This window comes from Bufo bufo, chromosome 11, assembly GCF_905171765.1.
Source record: "Bufo bufo chromosome 11, aBufBuf1.1, whole genome shotgun sequence".
Taxonomy (NCBI): domain Eukaryota; kingdom Metazoa; phylum Chordata; class Amphibia; order Anura; family Bufonidae; genus Bufo; species Bufo bufo.
Window position 1 is genome coordinate 43,603,189 of NC_053399.1, and position 18,515 is coordinate 43,621,703.

The window sequence follows — 18,515 nt, forward strand, 5'->3', positions numbered from 1 at the left end:
GAAAAGATTTATTTGATTTTGGTTAATAAAATGCATAAGAATATCACTTATCACTTGCATTTTAAAAAAAATGCTGCAACTGATCAAGGGGTTGCAAGTGTCCTCTGGCCAAGGGCCCTCAGCCAATGCTCTAATGCCCAAATAGTCAGTCTGCTCCAGTCGTACAAATTCCCACTAAATGTCCTGGGATGAATAAGAAAAGGGAAGTTTATATAAAATAGGTAATACATAAAACTCTACTGGTCAATATTGGGAATTCAAGTCCTGATTCTGGTTTAGTTTCTACTATGGTTCACAAAGTCATAAGTTAATTAAATGTTTTTTTCTGGAATTCGAATATAGATGACAGTCAATATTAAAATTAGTGGAGATCCAGCTCTCGGCACTCCTCAGATCAGCTATTTAAAGGGACCACAGTGCTCAAATGAATGGGACAAAGCTGCAATATCGAGCACAGACGCCGCTACATGTATGGTCTGCTGAGTGTACAAAGCAATGTAAACAATAAAGACTGCAGCACTCACCATAGCACCACAACCCCTTTATAAAATAGATTGTGTGAGGTGCCAAGAGTAAGACCTCCACTGATCTAATGTTTAGAGCTTATCCCAATGTTAAAATCTTGGAAAACCCCCTTTAGCCTCATTGAAAACACAATCATTAACCATTCAGCAGCTGTACCAATGGCCCTGCTCTTAGTAGATGGCTGCAAAGTAACCTCTTTACGGCCATCTAATGGTCAGGTTTTCTTTTTAGATTGGTTTCTGGAATACAGGTAATCCAGGTATCAGAAGGTTAGAGGGTTAAGGTCAGAACTTAAGGAGCCATAAATCTCTTAAGTATATGAAGGGTTTAAAAGAAAAGATAATATAAAAGGGTCAACACCTCATGCACCCAACCCAAAAAACAAGGACAATGAGCAATCTGAAAGAGTTGTTTGCGCACTTAAAAAAAAAAAAAAGTCTTTAAGGCTTTTATTGGTGGAGGTATTTCTAAACCTGCACTGAAGACTCCAACAACCGAGAAGTCCTAACACTGAAGGCTACAGGTAAGCTTGGAAATATAATAAAATACAAAAAAGGAAATACTAAAACCTCCCGACCTGTGGAGCAGGAAGAAGACGGACAAATCCTGGTAGAATCCACTGGCGGAAAATCGCTAAATTCAATGTTTAAAGCAATATTTGAGCAAAGTAACAATAAATACATGAAATATATCATCAACACCGGCAGTGATCGACTGTATCTATCTATCTATCTTGTATTATGAGGTCACCATAAAAAAATAAGTGTGATTGAAGTATAATTTACGATGTATAACATTTCCTTAAAGGAATGAAATATATGAAATAAAATAGGAGAAAAAAATAAAAAAAACATTATCTCAGTATACTAGGAGCCACTTTATGCTCTCCCATCAGCTTACTCATATTACGGCAGTTATATTTGCAGCATATTTTCTTCCGCAATTCTTTAACAAACTAAATACAATTTACGAAGTATCATTTTGAGAGAGAAGTCCTAATAACATGGAGCTAGAAGGTTCAATTGAACTCAATGGCCTCTCAAAGTTCCAATTTCTGTGGTAGAAAACAGCTTACCACAGAGGCTCCTTTCTTTCTTCCGTGAGTTCACAAATCCATTCATTAGAACTAACGCTGTGTTCACATCACATTTGTGACCCATGTTTAATGTATACTGATAACATATATGGTAAACAGATGCCATACAGTGGCATTTGTCGCTATAGGATTCCATTGTAAAAAAAAAAATCTATATATATTTGTGTATATGTTTGTTTTTTTGCTGGATGAAAGACTTTTGCATCTTTTTCCCCCTCAACCTAGATGTTAAGCAAGGGTCTTATGGCATCGTAACCAGTCCTGAACGATGCATAGATAATACATGTATCTTATCCTACTGGCCATATGGATAAGCAGGTGAAACCATGAAAACTCCTTGGCTAGTATTCAATTCCATATTTTTACAATTTACAACATTTTGTTAAACTGGGTTCTGGCTGGAGGATGGGGGTGTCTTACCAAGGTCTTGGGTAATGGTGATAGTAAGAGACAGGGATAAACACAGTGTCATATAAGACTTTATGAATATTAATAACTATAGTGTGGCTGTGTAGCAGTTATAATTTCTAGCTCAGATTCTAGGTTTTCTGCAAATCTCTGAATATCTATATGAAAACAGAAGACGAAAAGAAATGCAGAGATGGTTATCTTGAAGTGGTGTCTTGGGTCTGTTTATGGTGCCCATACACATTTTTCATGGCTGCTTGCCGAATGGTAACTATGCTTCCTGACTTCCTCATACACATGCACGCTGGGCTCCTGGAGTAAACCACTGCCAGACAACTCTGGCAGCTGCTTATCTCCCGCCGAGGAGCAGCTGATTATCAGGAAGTGTTCCTTCACGACGACTGGCTGCTCATTCAGTGAGGGTGATGATCACCTCCACAGTAAGAGAATGAGCGATCGCTCATCCTCATACAGCTTCATTCTTTCTGGGTAGCAGAGTGATGAAAGTCTCACCCGATCAACAAGTGTTTCGCTCATTCATCGGGTGATCAGCTGCATCTTCAGACGGCTTGTGTATCCACTATAATGTGTATAGGGCTTATTTCCTCCAAAGGTGTTTGCGCCACACCCTAAAGAAATGTATCTTTGGTTTAAAAATGTTGTTTCTAAGTTTTGTAAGTGAACTCAATATGAATGAAGTTGTGTTGCTAAGTCTTGTATCCATACTTTGCCGTGGAAAGACTGGTTTACTGATGTCATTATCAGATCATTGTTCTCACAGATCCAGATCCAACCTTTTTCCGTAGGACATCAACCAGGCGCTCCAGCCTGTTAAAAGATAGAGAAAAAAATCGGAGAAAGATATATTTAATCATATATACTTATCAATATCACAAATATTATACAGGAGTTCTAATACAACACAACAGATTATCACCTGTCTGATTATTGGAAGTCGACACCACAATATCATCTTCTCGGGTTGTCACACTACCTTCCCACCTGCTTTGGCTATTTAATAATTGCTCATGCTTGTTCCTGCTACTCACACACCTGCACATCATGTCCTGGAGATCTACTGTACGGTATGGTGGTTTTATGGTGCTTGCCCTTCTCCCTTGTGAGAAGACTAGACTCCTTTTTATTGAAAAAGACTTATGGTGACGATACACATTAGAACGATTTATCACAAACCCACCCATTATGGTGGGGTCAGCTGACCATCTAGTATGTACTGACTTGTCTCGAAGGATCGGCAAAGGGAGTGTGGCAGGAATTTATTCCACTCTTCCTATTGAGAAGAGGTGAATGTGTAAAGGGGGGTTGGCAGGAACAGCTGTCGGCCTAAAAAGTGTTTGGCCAATAGCCATCTAATGTGTACGGCTATTGTTATACAAGAGCAGATCTCCTGAACGTGTCACGTACATGGGCTCTAACCTGGTGTTCGGCAATATTGTGGACTGAACTCATCAGAATGAGCCATATCAGCTCAGCTTGCCTTCTTTGGTTTACCTATTCCTTGGATATTACAAGAAGTTAAATTTCCGCTGCCATGGTAGCAAGCAAAAGCAAGACCTAATTTTCAGTCATTCCTTTAATTAAAATCACCAAGTGTCTAGAGGCTTGTTGCTTCCACATCAACCAAAATCGTAGCAGATATGAGATAACCGTAGGGATAAAAAAGATGTAATAGTAGGAATAACACTGTCACAACAAACTGGTAATATCTTATAACTGATTGGCTTTGAGGTAAAAAGTGAAGTCACTATTAGAATGTAGAAATATTTTCATTGGCATTCAGGCAAAAAGCTGACGCCAACTTCTGTGAAAATAAATTTGAGCAGTAAACTGTACATACTGTCCATAAATGTCCATCAGAAGTTCATTTGCAGCAGATACAACCAATTGTGATGGGATCTGTAGCCAATCTATTATTCGAAGTCCACAGAAGACATTAAACTGTTTGCAAATCACGACAAAAATGTCTGGATTTGCCAGCTGACATCTCATGTTTATGGGCACCTTTAGCTTTCTCTCCCCCAATACCACCATAAACATGTCCATTTAGGTTGGTCAAATGAGCAAGCAATGTCTATGGTGGGAGCAGGCACACTAGACGTTGGATGATTAGTCTGGACACTGCAGGTGTGCAGCTGCCATTAGGATCCAGTAAAAAACGAACTTGTGTCTGTGGCTCTGTGTTGAAGGTCTCTATGGGGACAAACAATCTTAATAACGATTGTTCATACCCACATAGCACCAATTATTGAGGCATGTAATCTAACGAGTAGGCAATGATCCAATCAGTGCCCATTCTGTTGACCCATGTAAGATTCTAGATTAGTCACTAACTGAGGATAAGAAATACTGTTACTTAAAGAGCATCCGTCAGCAGGATCAGCTCTATTAAACCAGGCATATTGCCTAGCAGGGTTGATCATGCTGAGTAAAATTATATCCTTTTGTATCTAGGCTCAATAGCTGCAGCGATATATGACTTTTTATATTTATGCTAAGGAACTATTTGGGGCACCAAGGAGCTGGCTGTAGCGCTTGGAGCACCGTGGTTGCACCAAGTCAGCTCAGTGAAGTATATGATGATTTGGATCTACACAAGGTCTCCGTGACCACATCTTGCGTTGTCTTTCTCAGCCTAGAACTAAAATATGAAAAAAAAAAAGGTTTTTATACAAGTGCGTCAAAGGGTCTCTTGGTTTCTGTCCTGGTAGGTCTCTTTTAAAGCAGCTGTCAGCGTGATCAATACTATTAAACCAGGTGTATTGCCTTTTAGGGTTGACACTGCTAAGTAGAATTATACCTTTTTTTGTATCTAGTCCCAATAGCTGTAGTCATATATGACTTTTTATATTTATGCTAATGACCTATTTGGGGCACCAAGGGGCTGGCTGTAGCGCTTGGAGCACCGTGGTTACACCAAGTCAGCTCAGTGACTCGGCGTTTGTGCAGTGTATCTGATGTTGTTTTCTGATTTTATCAGGCCCACTGGGCAAGCTGAGGAAGCAACATCTGATCCACGGCGCAAGCGCAGAATCACTATGCCAGCTCGGCACAGGCGTGAGAACACAGGGCTAAAAAAGAGGTCTAGCCCTGTCAATCAAAGAGGAGGGGGGAGTGAACAGGGAACAGGAGGCATTGTGCTTGTGGTGCTCCCCACGCTACGGTCAGCCCCTTGGTACTCCAAATAAGTGATTAGCATAAATATACAAAGTCATATATGACTACAGCTATTGGGACTAGATACAAAAAAAGGTATAATTCTACTCAGCATTGTCAACACTAAAAGGCAATACACCTGGTTTAATAGGATTGATCACGCTGACAGCTGCTCTTTAAAGGAGACCTCCCAGGACAGAAACCAAGAGGCCCTTTGACGCACTTTAAAAGTATAAAAACCTTTTTTTTCATATTTTAGTTCTAGGCTGAGAAAGGCAAAGCCAGATGTGGTCAGGGAGACCTTGCGTAGATCCAAATCATCATATACATCAATGGTCCCTCATATATTGTCACTATTCAAACCAGGCAGGATGCAGGTCGTCTTGTATATGAATTCCCACAAGGTCTGCGTGACAACGTTGTACCTGAGAAAAGTCAGAAGGGGATATGACATCTTCAGAATCCTTTTTCAGCCATTGGTCTTTTTAACATCAAGAGATCATGGCCCACCATAAAAGATGTTGACAAAAAGGTTGTCACATTTCTAAAGTACAATATTGGGCCTATTTTAATTATCTTCTAGTAGGTCTCCTTTCATTTAAGAGACTTCTCTACCCAACGTGTAAGGTCCTCAATTATGTGGAATTTCGAATGTGCTCCTTACATTAATTACGTCTTAACTTACAGAGTGGCATCGCTTGGCAGAAGAACCATACAAACTGACAAGTGGTATGCATCAAGACTTAAGCTAGACGCATAGAAGATATGCACTTGGGCATGGCATTTCTCTAAAACCGGTCGAGTCACTTTCACCGTGGTTAATAGGAATACATAGCATCGCCTGAGGCCATTCACAAGGGTCCGGGTTACATGGAGGATATATCCAAAGCCGGCAGAAATATGGAGATATTTTCCTGCACAGAAAGCCATTTACCACTTTTAGTCCATGTTAGGGGAAAGCCAATGATGAGCAAAGTCTAATAAGTACTAAGAGTTGTATACTGAGACGAGCCATTTCATTATCTAACATTAGGTTTAACCATAAAGTGGATCTGTCAGCTTATAATACTGTCCTGTGTAAGGGCAGCATACTATAGCTACAGGCCTGTACTAACAGAAGCCAAAATGGCACAAAAAGTTGTGCTTTTTGGCTAGTGGGGATGCTGAAAAAATACACTGGACACACAGTATATGAATCCTGTATATATTTATGAGGAGGATGCTCCCCCGTAGTCACACAGCAGCCTGTCAATCACTATTTTGTGGAGTGGGCAGAGGTGGAGAAGCACTCCCATCATGAGTATACCTAGTAGCCAAATGGCTGAAGAGTTTTGACTTCTAAAAGTATGGACTTTGGGGATTTTTGTGCGGCAAATACGGAGTGTTTTACAGTGCCAGCAAAGTGGATGAGATTTTACGTAATCTCATCCACGTACTGTATAATAAAATCCTCAGCGGAAATGAACCTGTGGTGTGGATTTGAAATCTGCAGCATCCCAATCTCTGCTAAGGATTTCACCCTTTGCAATGGAGAGGATGAGGTCCGCAGTCATTTCCCTGGTGTGTTTTTTTTTGCAGTGGTTTTTCCTACGTCTTGTGCTGCGGAATCCACAACAAAATCTGCAGCTGACTTTTTGACAGTTTTTTCATTCATGTGTGGACGAACCCCTATAAGGTTCTCTAGCTTCTCTATACTTTGGGGGAATTTAGCCTGACCTTTGTACTAGTATTCTGGCATCAAAAAGGCATACTTTTTTGTGCGTCATTTGCTCAGAAATTGTGCAGCTACTTGTGCTGGGGGTCCCATGCAGAAACCTCTCTTTTCGAGCTCACGAGTCTGGCAAGAGCAATAGTTCAAAAAATACTTATCCTGCATCATAGACTGAGTTCACCAAGTAATACCCAATGACAAGTCGAAGGAATTTTTATTTTTTTTACTTTTTCGTAATGGATGCAGGTTTGCATTTTTTTATTTTATTGGATAAATACTTGTTTCCTCCCATAATGATTTTTTACATCAGAGACTGGAACAGGAAGAAATAACATATGATGGGATGCTGGTATATAAGTCCATGAGAGCAGCGTAGGACCATGGAAGAGATAAATATGTTCTTTCAGAATGACTAATACACTGCTCAAAAAAATAAAGGGAACACAAAAATAACACATCCTAGATCTGAATTAATTAAATATTCTTCTGAAATACTTTGTTCTTTACATAGTTGAATGTGCTGACAACAAAATCACACAAAAATAAAAAAATGGAAATCAAATTTTTCAACCCATGGAGGTCTGGATTTGGAGTCACACTCAAAATTAAAGTGGAAAAACACACTACAGGCTGATCCAACTTTGATGTAATGTCCTTAAAACAAGTCAAAATGAGGCTCAGTAGTGTGTGTGGCCTCCATGTGCCTGTATGACCTCCCTACAACGCCTGTGCATGCTCCTGATGAGGTGGCGGACGGTCTCCTGAGGGATTTCCTCCCAGACCTGGACTAAAGCATCTGCCAACTCCTGGACAGTCTGTTGGTGGATAGAGCGAGACATGATGTCCCAGATGTGCTCAATTGGATTCAGGTCTGGGGAACGGGCGGGCCAGTCCATAGCATCAATGCCTTCATCTTGCAGGAACTGCTGACACACTCCAGCCACATGAGATCTAGCATTGTCTTGCATTAGGAGGAACCCAGGGCCAACCGCACCAGCATATGGTCTCACAAGGGGTCTGAGGATCTCATCTCAGTACCTAATGGCAGTCAGGCTACCTCTGGCGAGGGCTGTGCGGCCCTCCAAAGAAATGCCACCCCACACCATTACTGACCCAATGCCAAACCAGTCATGCTGGAGGATGTTGCAGGCAGCAGAACGTTCTCCACGGCGTCTCAAGACTCTGTCACGTCTGTCACATGTGCTCAGTGTGAACCTGCTTTCATCTGTGAAGAGCACAGGGCGCCAGTGGCGAATTTGCTAATCTTGGTGTTCTCTGGCAAATGCCAAACGTCCTGCACGGTGTTGGGCTGTAAGCACAACCCCCACCTGTGGACGTCGGGCCCTCATATCACCCTCATGGAGTCTGTCTCTGACCGTTTGAGCAGACACATGCACATTTTTGGCCTGCTGGAGGTCATTTTGCAGGGCTCTGGCAGTGCTCCGCCTGTCCCTCCTTGCACAAAGGCGGAGGTAGCGGTCCTGCTGCTGGGTTGTTGCCCTCCTACGGCCTCCTCCACGTCTCCTGATGTACTGGCCTGTCTCCTGATAGCACCTCCATGCTCTGGACACTACGCTGACAGACACAGCAAACCTTCTTGCCACAGCTCGCATTGATGTGCCATCCTGGATAAGCTGCACTACCTGAGCCACTTGTGTGGGTTGTAGACTCCGTCTCATGCTACCACTAGAGTGAAAGCACCGCCAGCATTCAAAAGTGACCAAAACATCAGCCAGGAAGCATAGGAACTGAGAAGTGGTCTGTGGTCACCACCTGCAGAACGACTCCTTTATTGGGGGTGTCTTGCTAATTGCCTATAATTTCCACCTGTTGTCTATCCCATTTGCACAACAGCATGTGAAATTGATTGTCACTCAGTGTTGCTTCCTAAGTGGACAGTTTGATTTCACAGAAGTGTGATTGACTTTGAGTTACATTGTGTTGTTTAAGTGTTCCCTTTATTTTTTTGAGCAGTGTATATTTATAGGTACACTCCTCTGCCTGAAACATTTGTATGGGTACTGTTGTGTATGGTACATACAGTATCTCACAAAAGTGAGTACACCACTCACATTTTTGAAAATATTTTATTCTATCTTTTCATGGGACAGCACTGAATAATTGTTGCTCTACATAAAGATGGCCTAGGCTATAAGAAGATTGCCAACACCCTGACACTGAGCTGCAACATGGTGGCCAAGACCATACAGTCGTTTAACAAGACAGGTTCCACACAGACCTCGCCATGGTTGCCCAAAGAAGTTGAGTGCACATGCTCAGCGTCATATCCAGAGGTTGTCTTTTCAAAATAGATGTATGAGTGCTGCAGGCATTGCTGCAGAGGCTAAAGGGGTGGGGGCCGGTCAGCCTGTCAGTGCTCAGACCATATGCCGTACACTGCATCACATTGGTCTACATGGCTGTCGTCCCAGAAGGAAGCCTCTTCTAAAGATGATGCACAAGAAAGCCCGCAAATAGTTTGCTGAAGACAAAGGACATGGATTACTGGAACCATGTCCTGTGGTCTGATGAGACCAAGATAAACTTTTTTAGTTCAGATGGTGTCAAGCCTGTGTGGTAGCAACCAGGTGAGGAGTACAAAGACAAGTGTGTCTTGCCTACAGTCAAGCATGGTGGTGGGAGCGTCATGGTTTGGGGCTGCACGAGTGCCCTCGGCTGTGGGGAGCTACAGTTCATTGAGGGAACCATGAATGCCAACATGCACTGTGACATACTGAAGCAGAGCGTGATCCCATCCCTTCGGAAACAGGGCCGCAGGGCAGTATTCCAACATGATAACGATCCCAAACATACTGTACCTCCAAGACTCCAAGAAGGTGCTGGACTGGCCAAGCATGTCTCTAGACCTAAACTCTATTGAGCACAAGGTCTCTAACATCCACCAGCTCCATGATGTCTTCATGGAGGAGTGGAAGAAGATTCCAGCGGCAACCTGTGGAGATCTAGTGAACTCCATGCCCTAGAGAGTTAAGGCAGTGCTGGACAATAAGGGTGACCACACAAAATATTGATACTTTGGGCACAATTTGGCCATTTTCACTTAGGGGTGTACTCACTTTTGTTGCCAGCAGTTTAGACATTAATGGCTGTGTGTTAAGTTATTTTGAGGGCACACCACATTTACACAGTTATACAAGCTGTGCACTGACTACTTTACATTGTATCACAGTGTCAGATCTTCAGTGCTGTCCCATGAAAAGATATAATAAAATATTTACAAAAAAGCAAAGGGTGAACTCACTTTTGTGAGATACTGTATGCTGGGCAATTCTTTGCCTTGTAGATCTATATGGGCACTGCTGTGGCTGGTACATATTCTGGGCAATGCTTTGTCTTGTACATTTGTATGGGCACTGCGGTGTATGGTACATATGCTGGGCAATGCTTTGTCTTGTACATTTGTATGGGCACTGCGGTGTCTGGTACATATTCTGGGCAATGCTTTTTCTGTTACATTTGTATGGCACTGCGGTGTATGGTACATATGCTGGGCAATGCTTTGTCTTGTACATTTGTATGGGCACTGCGGTGTATGGTACATATTCTGGGCAATGCTTTTTCTGTTACATTTGTATGGCACTGCTGTGGATGGTACATATGCTAGCCAATGCTTTGTCTTGTACATTGGTATGGGCACTGCTGTGGATGGTACATGTGCTGGGCAATACTTTTCCTGATACATTTGTATGGGCACTGCTGTGGATGGTACATATGCTGGCAATGCTTTGTCTTGTACATTTGTATGGGCACTGCTGTGGATGGTACATATGCTGGCAATGCTTTGTCTTGTACATTTGTATGGGCACTGCTGTGGATGGTACATGTGCTGGGCAATACTTTTCCTGTTACATTTGTATGGGCACTGCTGTGGAAGTAATTACTCTGCGAGCATCACTATGTAACTGGAACTATTTTTCAGACAATGGTTGGCACATTAATAGTAATAATTATGTGTGGTGGATGCAATGTTATTGGCAACAGCGTTGATACTATTACTGAACCGGCACTACTATGTGGTCCAAACTTCTTAAACATTGTGGCCAGAGGTAGCTGTTGCACCCTAGCCCTGCAGCCACATAACAAGACACCAGTGTTAGAAATGGCACATGGTAGGTGGCTGTGGGATCATTCCATAATTTACCATCTGGACCAAGTGCTATTGGCATAATTAGTATCAATGGCTCTAGGGTTGGCCTTGAAAGGGGGCTAGAATAATTATAAGGGGAAGGGTTATGCGGGCATTCACACTACCATAAGTGTTTTGTGCTCTTCAAACTGCAGATCCGCAAAACACAGATACTGGCAGTGTGCATGCTACATCACGGTGCAGACCCATTGACTTCAATGGGTCCGTGGTCTGCATATTGCGGCAAAGTATTGGACATGTCATATCTATTGCGGCACGGCCTCATGGATACAGAAGTCCTTCCATATGAGAATCACATAGACATCATCAGTCTCCAGTCTTCTCAATTTACCTTCCTTCTCATGCAAGAATCTCCAAGGTCAGAGGACTGAACTGTGGAGACCAGTGCAAGAGGGAAAAGAGATCCTGTCAGACATCAACTGTCTGTAAGAAGGCAAAGAACAGACATGTACAGTGCCCCGAGCACAAACCCACGGGCTTCAATAGTCAGTGTAAAGTGCTGAACAAACTGTCAGCAAAGGACAAGTGCATAGCTCCCACTGTTCTTACTGCAGTACGACACTTCTGCCAATGAACCGGACTGTTCAGCCATAGGGTAAATGAATGACTAAACTTAAAGTCTATCTTATTTCCATAGAAATTAAACTGGAGAAGCCTCTAGCAGTAACAGTTGATACAAATACTTAGGGCATGCAAATGATGTGACATCGCTGGCTGTGTGACAACAGCGTTCTGCCCTGGGTCTAATAAGACAGTCTGAAATATTACTATCATGCCATGTATACACAGTCTCGGGCAAGCGTTGCCCAGCAGCTAAACCCCTATGTTCCACGTCTGGGTTGTCTTCTTAACCCTCCCTTCCAAAAGAGAAATGTAGTGGGGAAAAAAGAAAAAAGAAAAAAGCTGGAAATATATTGGTGAACCTATAGTTAGATATCGGGGCGAGTCCTAAGTGCAATTCAACAAAATAGTCATGCAATTCATTATTCACTTACTTTACTTGCTTACATAGCGCCAATATATTATGCAGTGCTTTATATCTTTATATATATATTTATTATCACTCACTATCCCCAGTGGGGCTCACAATCTAATTTCCCTATCGATATGTCTTTGGCGTGTAAGAGGAAACCCACGCAAACACGGGGAGAACATAACTATTTGCCACAATATTTCCCGAAAACGCAGCATTTTGCAGAAAATTATGCAAAAATTGTGGCAAAACACACACCCTGACTGCCAGGGACGTTCTGGGAACTTTAAGTAGCCCTGGAAAAAAATATAAAAGTGGCCCTGTTTTGTAGGCAGGTCTAAATTAACAGAAGACGGGGTCAAAAATACCATGGTGCAAAATACCATCCCAGCAGAACCAAATAACACAGTGTAGCCCAAAATACTGCACCAAAAGCTGGCCTTCTGTGGTGGCCACCAATAACTACCATCTTCTGTCCTCCTCCTCCAGTTGTCTATGGAGCAGGGGGCTCAGGATGTGAGGTGCGGCCACAGCCGTTGAATTCAGGAGGGCATGTGGGGTCGCTGGTGGGGTACATGAGTACCTGATTCTCACAGCGTTAATTACCGCTGAGAACTCATTATGTACTTGGCCAGTGGCAGAGAGGAGGGCTCGGGTGGCCGCCTGGGAGATCAGCCCACCGGGATTTTTCTCTGTAGGGTCTATGGCCAATCCGCCCCTGCTGACTGCAAAGTCTGTGATATGATTCAGGGAAAGTTGGCTGGTACAAAATGCAGTTGCTATTCCAACTTCCCCAGAGGTTCCCACTTCCCCAGAGTCCTGAATGGCAAATCTTCCCGGTTCTGCATTGCCATTTAACTCTTACATAAACTTACAAAAAAGGATAATATTTCATTGGGATTTTTTGACTTGTAGATACTTTCTCTGCTTCTAATCTCACACAGAGGTCTCTCCATAGGCTGACATCCCGAGGTTCATAACAGGCAAAATCCAACTCTTATCACACAAAACAAGAGGTAACAGAAGTTTTTTCTTTTAAATTCAAAGAAGAAAAAAATCTATATGACAGGTAAAGGATCTTGACATTTAGCAATAAGGTTAAATTACATTTAACAAATAAAAATGCAGCAAAGATCACAGCCATCTGAGACTCCGGAGAAGTCTGCCAAGTTTTACAAACTTCCCTTCTACTTTGAGCAGATTAGTTTTCTTAAAGTCAAACTCCTATTGAAAGTCGACCAGGGCCCTCGCATGCCTCTGCACGTACCAGTGTTTCATGTATAGAAATAAAAAAAAGTACAAACCATTAAACCTCACTGCAGCACTTGGCCCAAAAATATGTCAATTTTTTTTTCTTTTGGCTTTTGCCGTTTCTTAATCTCCATTACGCTTCACTGCAAATTCCATCAGTGCTTTTTCTATCACTGTGCATTTAATCCATTTTTTCAACACAGGAGTTTTCGGATAAATTATTTATTTCTTCAACCTTTAAGTGATCGTAATTTGGTTTTAAGGTATTGTTCAGTGTGTATTTTTGCTAATAGAACTGAATGTTGGCAACAAGAAAAAAGGGAGTTAAGCCTCATTCCCACGATTGTATGTATCTTACAGACCGCAAATTGTGGATCCGCAAAATACGGATACCGCCGCCGTTGCATCCGCATTTTTTAAAGAACCATTATCACGACCGGCGTGCCGATCACATACGTGACGCAAAGGGAGGGAAAAGGAAGGCCCTGTCCAAGGGAGAGGGAAAGGTGGTGACCCCTAACTCACCTTGAGGCTGGCACCTGACTGCCCTGACGTCCCTAGACAGGTTCCTCACCCATACGCCGATCACGTGCCTAAACCCTGGCTTTCCCTAAGATGAGCCCTACGTAGTGAATAGGGTGGTGGGAACACTAGTCCTCACCACTAACACTAAAGGGAAACACCAGGGAGAGGACAGACAATACTGACAAAACATATAGTCCCAGGTGGGCGACAACAACCAACAGGGATCCGGAGGGTAATGCTCTGGTACGACAACCAGGAATAACAGCGACACAGCTCCAGTGGGTCAGTATAGAAGTCCAGGCAGGAAGCTCTATATCTGGCAACCAGAGAAGGGGGAGAGGGGAATATAAAGAGGTTGGGAGTGCCGGACAAGAAACGGCTGAGGAGAAGAAGCTACAGATCCCTGAGTGAGACAGAAAGGATTGCAAGGCAAACACAAAAAGCTATCATTAAGAAGCAGCGCGATCTTTAGACATAGAGCGCGCAGCCACCCGCTGCGACTTCCTGACCCCAGGTATAACGGAGTCAGACGTGGCTCTTGACACCATCGTGACAACCATTGACTAAAATGGGCCAGTGGTCCTGGTGACAACCATTGCAGCTTCTATTAGACCTCCCACAGAAGTGCTCACTCATCTCTCCTACACCCTCCTCCTTAGGGCTCATGCACACAACCGTATGCCCTCTGAGACATATGGTCTGTGAGCGGGCCATATGTCCCGGAGCGGCATACATCTTGCGCACGATCATATGAGTGCGGGACAATAGCCCCGCGGGCGGCCCGATGCGCACAGTATCATAGTAACCTAGTGCGCACGATGTATGCCGCTCCGAGACATATGGCCCGCTCATGAACCGTATGTCTCGGAGGGCATACGGTTGTGTGCATGAGCCCTTAAAGGGAACGTGTCTTCAGAAAACAACCGACTGCTTAAGTTTTTTTCACTTAAACAGTTAATTTTTTTATTTTTTGGTGATTTATTTTTACATTTTCCATGTCCCTATCTATAATTTAAATACTAAAATCATGCAATTTTCACCCTGGCCATTAGGCCTAAAATATGCGAAGACTTCCTGTTAAGAGCAGCCACATGGGCCGTAGACACAATGGAGATGAGGGGACCTCATTGACTTCTAACACAATGGACAGGAGGAGACTTCATTTACTTCTAACAATATGGATAGAAGGTCATCTCACTGACTTCTAACACAATGGACAGGAGGGGACCTCGTTTAGTTCTAAGACAATGGACAGGAGGGGATCTCGTTTCCTCCCAACACAATGGGATAGGAGGGGACCTTACTGACTTCTATGAGAGATGTTTTGAGGCATGTTCTGTGATCTGTACAGAGGTGAGGAGTGAGAAGATAAGCTGTGATATCACCTATTGTGAATGGTGGATCCTATGTTATCTATAGAGAGGTGAGATCTGTCAGTGTAATTCTGCTTGTGATGATGAGATGCCTACTGAAAAGTTACCTGTACAAAACAGGAAGTCTCAACATATTATTAGGACTAGTGGCCAGTGTGAAAACTGCAGATTTCTTTTTAACTTATAGATAGAGACATTGAAAATTAAAACACAAGCTTATAAAAAATGTTTAATGTATATATGTGATTTAAACAATATGTCATTTCTAATTACACATTTGGGTTAAATGCTATGCACCCCTTGCAACCACCTTTTTTTTAAAGTTTTTGTAAAGCATCTAAAATGAAAAAGAAAAATTTACAAATGGCATTTTTAGTCACCTTGTGTATACAGTGCCTATGCAGAACTATGTGTCTCCATGGTAATAGACTACAAGCATATTCTGTGTAGTCTGATTCTGTAGTCTTGCGTCCTCTACTTCTTAGTAACATATACAGCCCTGATCAAAAGTTTAAGACCACTTGAAAAATTGTAAAAAATCCTATTTAGCATGGCTGGATCTTAACAAGGTTCCAAGTAGAGCTTCAACATGCAACGAGAAGAAATGGGAGTGAGACAAAACATTTTTTGAGCATTCAATTTAATGAAAACAACGAATAAACTGAAACAGGCTGTTTTTCAGCTGATCAAAGGTTTAGGACCACACCTCCCAAAAAACCCTAAACCCCCCCAAAACAGAAATCCAACTTCCAAACATGAACTCAGTAATGAGTAGCTCCGCCGTTATTGTTTATCATTTCAAAAATTCGTTTCGGCATGCTTGATGCAAGCGTTTCCATGAGGTGAGTGGGAACATTTCTCCAAGTGGTGAAGACGGCCGCACGAAGGCCATCTACTGTCTGGAACTGTTGTCCATTTTTGTAAACTTCCCTTGCCATCCATCCCCAAAGGTTCTCAATTGGATTTAGATCAGGGGAACACGCAGGATGGGCCAAAAGAGTGATGTTATTCTCCTGGAAGAAGTCCCTTGTCCTGCGGGCATTGTGTATTGTAGCGTTGTCCTGTTGAAAAACCCAGTCGTTACCACACAGACGAGGGCCCTCAGTCATGAGGAATGCTCTCTGCAACATCTGGACATAGCCAGCGGCCGTTTGACGCCCATGCACTTCCTGAAGCTCCATTGTTCCACTGAAGGAAAAAGCACCCCAGACCATTATGGCGCCCCCTCCACTGTGGCGCGTAGAAAACATCTCAGGTGGGATCTGCTTGTCATGCCAGTAACGTTGGAAACCATCAGGACCATCAAGGTTAAATTTTTTCTCATCAGAGAATAAAACTTTCTTCCACCTTTGAATGTCCCATGTTTGGTGCTCTCTTGCAAAGTCCAAACGAGCAGCTCTGTGGGGTTCAAGGAGACGAGGACTTTGAAGACGTTTTTTGTTTTTGAAGCCCTTCAGTCTCAGATGCCGTCTGATGGTTATGGGGCTGCAGTCAGCACCAGTAAGGGCCTTAATTTGGGTCGAGGATCGTCCAGTGTCCTGATGGACAGCCAATTGGATCCTCCGGCTCAGTGCTGATGAAATTTTTTTGGGTCTTCCACTTTACTTTTTTGTTCCAAAACCCTTAGTATCATTTAAGAAATTCCAAATGACTGTCTTACTGCGTCCCATCTCAGCAGCGATGGCGCGCTGTGAGAAACTCTGCTTATGCAGTTCAACAACCCGACCACATTAAAAAAGGGAGAGTTTTTTTGCCTTTGCCATCACAACATGTGACTACCTGACAGAAAATGACAATGAATCCACATCTTTGCACAGATTTGGCCTTTTAAAGGCATGTGGTCCTAAAATTTTGATCAGCTGAAAAACAGCCTGTTTCAGTTTAATCGTTATTTTCAATTAATTGAATGCTCAAAAAATGTTTTGTCTCACTCTCATTTCTTCTTGTTGCATGTTGAAGCTCTACTTGGAACCTTGTTAAGATCCAACAATGTAAAATATGGTTTTTGCCATTTTTCAAGTGGTCTTAAACTTTTGATCAGGACTGTATTTGGTATGTTGCCACTAACTAGGGCACATATGGCAGAAGTAGGATCAGACTACACAGAATGTTTGTCGTCTGTTAACATGGAGACACAGGGCTAGATACGACTATTTACAAAGTTGCATCAATTTCACCATCAGAAAACTAGAGCCACAATTGGTTGTAAAAAGTGTACTTACCTTTTAATGACAAATCGATTGACATGTGCATATCACCCACTACTATATCATAGCCATAATGCATCCCCCGATCCCTATTCTGCCTCGTGAGGTTTTTACCAGCAGCCAATTCAAATGCAGTCATTGCAGAAAAGAGACTGCTTATGTCCATGACTCTCTTCGATCAAAGAGAAAAGCATGGATCGCGCAGTTGCCACTGTTGCTGTGGTGCTGTGCCTGTGGGTTGGTGGAGCCCAATGCCAGCGTGGCTTGTTCTGGCAGTAGGGGTGCGGGTGCTCTACTGGGTCATGCCACCTGCTGGTACGGCACCGTGGCGTTGGCAATTGCCATGTGGTGCGGCGTCAAATTAGAGTAGGTACCCACTCATAGAGGCAACCTTGATGTGGCGAATGGGCTTATGCATTGTGATCAAAACATATATTAATGCCTCGTGTACAGTATTTAGATTATAGGGCTGTATACTATTAATTACGCTGAGAAGCGATGTTAATCGCGCTGAGAAACAACAATATACCAATGCATTGCATGTGGATGTGCGATCCATGCTTTTCTCTTTGCTGCATATTCATTTTCTACAAAGACGTGGGAAAGTTTACTGTACTGAGGTAAGTGGCTTAGACTATATGCAGTAAATTACTATTAGAGACGAGCAAAGTATTGGAAAATTCGATTCAGCTGCTTCGCCGAATTTTACAAAAAAATTTCCTTTGTGACGAATTACTTCGTCACAAAGCGCATTTCTTTGTAAGTAGTGGGTGCAATAACAGGGAGCGGAGATTGCATCGCCCCCCATCATTGTACCCCTCAGATGCCGTGTTCATACATGATCGCGGCATCTGATATACATAACACGGTATAAAATAAAAAAATAAAATCATACTTACCTGATCCATTTGCTCACAACGATCCGGCCGCCGCCATTTTGCTTAAAGATCTGGCGCGAAATCTCGCATTGCCTGAGATGACATCACGTCGGCCGGCGTGGTGACATCATCAAGTCGGCCGGCTTGGTGACGTCATACGTCACCGCGCACTGGATTTCGGCTGAGATCTTCAAGCAAGACTGCGGCCGGCCCGCCGTGAGCAAAT

General features: G+C 42.9%; 1 protein-coding gene across 3 annotated transcripts in view; it reads right to left on the reverse strand.

Annotated features, from left to right (window-relative positions):
* Nucleotides 1-2,219: 2,219 nt before the first annotated feature.
* Nucleotides 2,220-18,515, reverse strand: part of MIPOL1 (mirror-image polydactyly 1) — a 384,033-nt gene continuing 367,737 nt past the window's right edge. For all 3 annotated transcript variants that reach the window (XM_040412311.1, XM_040412310.1, XM_040412313.1), the window contains one exon: nt 2,220-2,857. In XM_040412311.1, coding sequence (XP_040268245.1) covers nt 2,791-2,857 — 67 coding nt within the window. In that variant the 3' untranslated portion in view covers nt 2,220-2,790. The remainder of the gene's footprint in view (nt 2,858-18,515) is intronic.